The sequence below is a fragment of the Microtus oregoni genome, unplaced genomic scaffold (assembly GCF_018167655.1).
Source record: "Microtus oregoni isolate MIOR12 unplaced genomic scaffold, Mior012 000005F_ref0000423, whole genome shotgun sequence".
In the NCBI taxonomy this organism is placed as follows: domain Eukaryota; kingdom Metazoa; phylum Chordata; class Mammalia; order Rodentia; family Cricetidae; genus Microtus; species Microtus oregoni.
The window spans coordinates 17,193,623-17,200,000 of NW_024543064.1; the positions used below are offsets into that span (position 1 = coordinate 17,193,623).

Consider the following 6,378-nt stretch of genomic DNA (forward strand, 5'->3'; position numbering starts at 1 on the left):
GAGTGGGTCCATGACCATCACGGCAGGGAGCAAGGCAACAGGCAGGCATGGCATCAGAGCAGTAGCAAGAGGCAGAGCTAACTAGGCATGGACATTTGAAACCTCCAAGCTGCCCCCAGAGATCGATCTACCTCCTCAAACAAGACCACACCTCCTAGTCTCTCAGTTCCTGTTGCAAAATATTTGATTACAATGTGTAAAGATATGTCACTGTGATTGGTTTAATAGAGATTAATGGCCATTAACTAGGCAGAAAGAGGTTAGTCAGGGCATCTGGGGACACAGCTCTGGGAAAAAGAAGGGTAGAGTCACCAGCCAGAGGTGGAAGAAACAGGATGGGTCAGGAAGTGGTGGAACACACTTTTAATCCCAGCACTTGGGAGGCAGAGGCAGGCAGATAGGTCCTGAGTTCAATTCCTAGCAACCACATGGTGGCTCACAAACATTTGTAATGAGGTCTGGTGCCCTCTTCTGGCTTGTGGGTATACATGTAGACAGAATATTGTATACATAATAAGTAAATAAATAAATAAATATTTTTAAAAAATAAAAGAAAGAAAAGAAAAAAGAAACAGGATGGGCAGAATGGAGATAAGGTAACAGCCAAGGGAGAAGGTAGATTAAGAAGAATGGGTAAGAGCTAGTTAGAAACAAGTCTGAGGGGACTGGAGAGATGGCTTAGCGGTTAAGAGCATTGCCTGCTCTTCCAAAGGTCCTGAGTTCAATTCCCAGCAACCACATGGTAGCTCACAACCATCTATAATGGGGGTCTGATGCCCTCTTCTGGCCTGCAGACAGACCATGCCTTAGAAACATAAATAAATAAATAAATAAATACCCAAGTCTGAGCTAAGACCAAGCTTTCATAATAATAGGTCACTATGTCATATCCTGTGAGCTGGCGGTCTCAGCAAGAAATTTCATCTAGCTAGCTAGATGGTGGTGGTGCACACCTTTAATTCCAGCACTCAGGAGGCAGAGGCAGGCAGATCTATGTGAGTTTGAGGCCAACCTGGTCTGCCAGGGCTAGTTCCAACACAGGCTCCAAACCTACAGAGAAACCCTGTCTTGAAAAACCAAGAAGGAGGAAAAAAAGTTTATAAGTCCCACCAACTGGGGACCAGACATTCAAATGTATGAGGCTATGGAGGCCATATGCAGGAAGTGGAGTCATTAAAACCACAGCATAAACCCCTTCATCTCTTAGTTGCTTTTGGTCATGGTTTTTATCACAGAATTAGAAAAACAAATTATATAGAAATACAAATTCTAGCCTGGCGGTGGTGGCGCACGCCTTTAATCCCAGCACTCGGGAGGCAGAGGCAGGTGGATCTCTGTGAGTTCGAGGTCAGCCTGGTCTACAAGAGCTAGTTCCAGGACAGGCCCTAAAGCCACAGAGAAACCCTGCCTCGAAAAACCAAAAAAAAAAAAAAAAAAAAAAAAAAAAAAGAAAGAAAAAGAAATACAAATTCTATATAGGATAAAAAAATACTGCACAGAGAACTAAGAAACTGAATGACCCTGTGTTTCTTCAATGTTCTGGAAGAATTCATCCAAATAACAAGGTCCACATATCAGCAGCCTAAAGGATCTTGTACCCCGTGCCGTGTGTGCCTGCATGGTAGGTGGCCTCCGAGGAGCTCTGTCTTCTTTAGGATTCGGTTTCCTCAGACACTGGATGAACATGTCCCCGTAGAACCATGGGACCCTGCAGACCTAACAGCATGGCAGTGACTAAGGTTAGCACATCAAAGACCTTGCCTTCTCTTGACTCACTTGCTCTGGGGACAGTCAGCTTCTGTCATACCATAGGTTTACTTAAATTGTCCACACAGCCATAAGGCCAGGTCTGCACAAACTTACTCTCACATGAGTACCCCAGTCTTGGACCTTCAGGTGACTTCAGCCTCCTGAGAGATCCCAAGTTTGAAGTCACCCAAGGAAGCCACTCCCAAATTCAATTCTTGATTCAGAAACTGTGAGCTAATTGTTGTTCGAAGCCATGAAACCAGGGAGTTGTTACGTAAGGAAAGAGACCCACTTCTCACCGAGGGGAGGTGGGCAGGGCTGAGGTATTTTTATAGCCTAAGAAGGAAACAAAATTTGCCTCTCCACCCTTGAATCTGCACTCATCCATGAAACCTGTTTTGACTAGCGAATCATTATAAGCAAACTACTGAAGTGGCGAATTAAAAAACACCTAGGCCCAGTCAGGTGTTGGCACCCCAGTACTCAGAAGGAGGAGGTAAGAGGATCAATCAAAGAAGCCAGTCTGGGCTATCTGATGAGACCCTTTAAATAACAAAACAAATACCAACCAAACAACCAAACAGGCCAGTAAGATGCTTCCAGAGGTAGGGCTGCTTGCTACCAAACATGATGATTGAGTTAGCTCCCTGGGGTCTACATAGTGGGAAGAGAACACATTCCGGCAGGTTGTCCTCTATAGTTGTACACACACGCATGCGCACACACACAATCTAAAAAGTAAAAAATGTGCTTGTGTTGGATCCTGGGAATTTGGTGACTGTCATCTTGTATCTAAGTTTAGGTGTCTCTGCTGGTGCCATGGGCTGCCATCATCCCAGATGACAGCCGGTGTGACTGGCCAGTCTGTGAGGCAATCCCAGACTTTCAGCACACGAGGAGGTGGCCCAGGAAAGAACTACCCTAGCTAGTCACAAACTCCTATTTTGGGTGAGTTTTCATGCCCCTAGCTAGTTGATCGAACACCATGATGTCTCTGTATCTTGCCTTTCTCTCCTCTACGCCCTGCTCTAGGAGGATGCATTTCAGGATTACTACTGGATGAGTAGAAAGCCAGGCCACTTCCTAACTTCTTTAAAGATCTAAATAAATGTGGGACGTGACAGAGACAGACACCTACAGTCAACTTTTTTTTTTTCCCGCCTGAGACAGCCCTGGCTGTCCCAGAACTTGCTCTGTAGGCCAGGCTGGCCTCGAACTCACAGAGAACTGCCTGCCTCTGCCTCCTGAGTGCTGGGATTAAAGGTGTGCGCCACCACCGCCCAGCTAAAGTCAACTGTCCCCCATTACACACTCTGTGTAATGCAGTCACACACATTGGTAAGTGCATTTGCGCACACACAACCACACACACACACACACACACACACACACACACACCTGCCTATGGAAAAGCTGCATGAGGTACTTAGGGACAATGCCTGAGACTGTCTTGTGAAAGCAGGAATAATTCGTGACCTTGAGCTATTCCAAAGCTGAACGGAGCCTGCCCAGTTCACAAATAATTGGAGCAGTACACCTTAAGTATTTCTAAACAAACAGATGTTTAGGGCTGTATTTTACCAACTTAGTTTGGGCACTCCTGAGCCAGCTGTGAAGGGAAAGGAATTCCAGAAAGTTCTATAGCTTTCTCAGCACCCTCTGGGGTCCTCCCTCTCTGGGTGAGGGAGGAAGAAGGTGCTCTACTTAGAAGACAAAATCCTTTGAGCTGGACAGTAGGCTTTCAATCCTTCTGATGTCAACCTACAATATGAAAGCCACCCAGGTGAGCTCGCGACTCAAGGTGGAAACATAAAGGTCCTTGAAATATCCAATGGTAGGCATTAGCTCCATGGTGGGGGTTAAGTCGCTGGCCCTAGACCGCACTTATAGTTAGTAGTGTTTGGATTTGATGGTGGTTACTAACAATCGAATACTTCCCCTGTGTCAGCCATTCCTGTCACTGAGTTGTCTTTTCTGCTATGGCTTTGATGTGCCAGGATGACCTTGAATGTGAGATTCTCCAGCTTTAGCCTCTCCAAAGCTGAATTTCCAGTGAGAACCACCACACCCATGTGTTGAGGTCTTTTTGGGGGGGGGGGCACATTTCAAGACAGGGTTCCTCCGCTCCGCATAGACCGGGCTTTCCTGGAACTCACTCTGTAGACCAGGCTGGCCTTGAACTCAGGTCTGCCTGCCTCAGCCTCCGGGCTGCTGGGATTAAAGGTGGGAATTCTTTTTTTTTTGTTTTTTGTTTTTCAAGACAGGGTTTCTCTGTAGCTTTGAAAGGTGGGAATTCTTGAGTCACATTCTTCCATCTGTGACTACTGGACAGATACTATCGCGTCCCAGAACAGATGAAGAAGCAGTCTCAGACCACGGAAAGAATGCCTTTTTCCCCCAGTGTAACATGACCAGCAGCAGACCCAGACACTTGCACCCCAGGTCTGGTGGTGATCATGGCCTGCTATCAAGAAAGTAGCTATGTGCTATGGAGATGACTCAGTGGCTAAGTGTGCAGGCTGTGAAGGCACAAGGTTCAGAGTTCAAATCCCAAGCAGTCACGTAAAAGCAGACCATGGCCCCAGGTATGCAGCAACCTTAGCTTTGGAGTGTGGAGTCCAGGAGTTCAGTGACCAGTTAGTCTAGTCTACTAAATGGTGAGCTTCAGGTTCAGGGATTCTGCATCAATAAAATGGGGCTGGACGCACCTTTAATCCCAACACTCAGGAGGCAGAGGCAGATGGATCTCTTTGATTTTCAAGCCAGCCTGGTCTACACAGTAAGTTCCAGGCTAGCCAGAACTAGGTAGTGAGACAGTGACTCTACTACCAGACATGGAGGTGCATGCCTGTAATCCCTGAATTTGAGGCAGGAGGATCAGGAGTTGAAGGTCATCCTCAGATTATAGGTCATCTGAAGCCAGCCTGGGTTCCATGAGAACCTATCTGTAAAGAAAATCGAAGGAAAAGGGAGAGAGAAGAGAGAGAAGGGGAAGAGGTGGAGGAAAGTAGGGGTAAAAGGAGGAGCGGGGGGGGGGGGGCGGGGGGAGAAGAGAGAGAGGAGGCCGGCTGTGCTGTCCCCTGGGCCCCGCCTTATCCACCACTCCCGAGAAAGCTAGCCGCTAAGGACGAAAGTGCACGCTTTGGCCGGGGAGAAGAGGATTCGCGTCCCTGCCACGCGGTGCTCTCCGATGCCGTGGCGTCTCCAGCTCTTCAGTTTCCACGCCTGAAAGGTCTCGCTTTTCCCCACCGCCAGCATCAAGCTCGGCGGGCAGGAGTCCGGTGCCAACCCCTCCCGGCCCCGCCCCCTGGCCCCCACGCGCACGCGCCGCACAGGGGCGCCTTTTACGACGCTTCAGTCGCTGCGCTTGGCGGCGGGCGCGGAGCGGAGCAAGCGCCGGTCGAGCGGCGGCTCCCGGGAGTCGCAGGCGGGCGGCGTCGCCATGTCGCACGGGCACAGCCACGGCGGGGGCGGCTGTCGCTGCGCCGCCGAACGCGAGGAGCCGCCCGAGCAGCGCGGCCTGGCCTACGGGCTGTACCTGCGCATCGACCTGGAGCGGCTGCAGTGCCTGAACGAGAGCCGCGAGGGCAGCGGCCGCGGCGTCTTCAAGCCGTGGGAGGAGCGGACCGACCGCTCCAAGGTGGGCGGCCGGGGCGGGCTCGGAGCCGCGGGGCCTTGGAGGATAGACAGGCAGGGAAACTGAGGCCCAAAAGAAGCAAGGTGGGCGTTTCTCCTCCTTTCCAAGGCGGCGAAGGCTGCTGCCTCTCCCTCTGACCATTGGTCCAAATGGCTGTCCGACGGCATCACCTAGCCTAGGGTCGCGACCCGTGTTTCCAGCCTGGAGCCCAGGACCTCTTTGAAAGCCATTTGAAGGCTCCCCAGAAGGATACACTTAAGCACCGGTCTTTCAATTCGGAGCCCGGGAAACCCTCAGAATCTAGTTTAGATAGAGGGTCTGTGGAGATTAGAACCCTGGCTGAGACTCATTGGGTTGGGTGGTGGTGCAGGTCTGTGCATCGCATGCCAGTTTGTAGAACAGGGAGGCAGGATGCCTGACGTCGTAGGCTCTCGGCAGCAATTTGTTGCTTTCTCCCCCCCCGCCCCCCAGTTTGTTGAAAGTGACGCGGATGAAGAGCTTCTGTTTAACATTCCGTAAGTATCTCCTCGGTACTGGCCTCTGGCGAGGTAGGCTCTACCCAGTTGTCGCTTCAGACGGCGTCGTTCATTGGCTACGTCAAGAGTGCACATCTGTTTGCAGAAATGGGACAGATTACTTTGGTGGGTCTGAAAAAGAAAGCATCATAGCTTTTGTGTGTCTGTGTGTATGAGTAGAAATGGATGTGTTTGTTGAATTAATAACCGAGAAGTTGAGGTAAATTTCCTAGAGTTGTGGAATGACAGAATCTTTGAAATGGCTACAAGGAACAGGTAGTTAAATTGGGCTGAGAGAGGGGAGGGTCTTGCTCACGTAGGGTCTCTCGGCTTAGCGGGATTCGATCCCAGGTAGACAACGCTCTCGTTTGCATTCTGGCAGGTTTACGGGCAATGTCAAGCTCAAAGGCATCATCATCATGGGAGAGGACGATGACTCACATCCCTCGGAGATGAGACTGTGAGTATCCGGTGCCT

At 50.1% G+C, this 6,378-nt stretch overlaps 1 protein-coding gene across 1 annotated transcript in view; it reads left to right on the forward strand.

Moving 5' to 3' along the window:
• Positions 1-5,087: 5,087 nt before the first annotated feature.
• Pithd1 (PITH domain containing 1) overlaps positions 5,088-6,378 on the forward strand; it is a 9,826-nt gene continuing 8,535 nt past the window's right edge. The window contains exons 1-3 of the mRNA XM_041652887.1: positions 5,088-5,389; positions 5,858-5,901; positions 6,284-6,361. Of these exons, the coding sequence (XP_041508821.1) occupies positions 5,192-5,389; positions 5,858-5,901; positions 6,284-6,361 (320 nt within the window). The 5' untranslated portion in view covers positions 5,088-5,191. The remainder of the gene's footprint in view (positions 5,390-5,857; positions 5,902-6,283; positions 6,362-6,378) is intronic.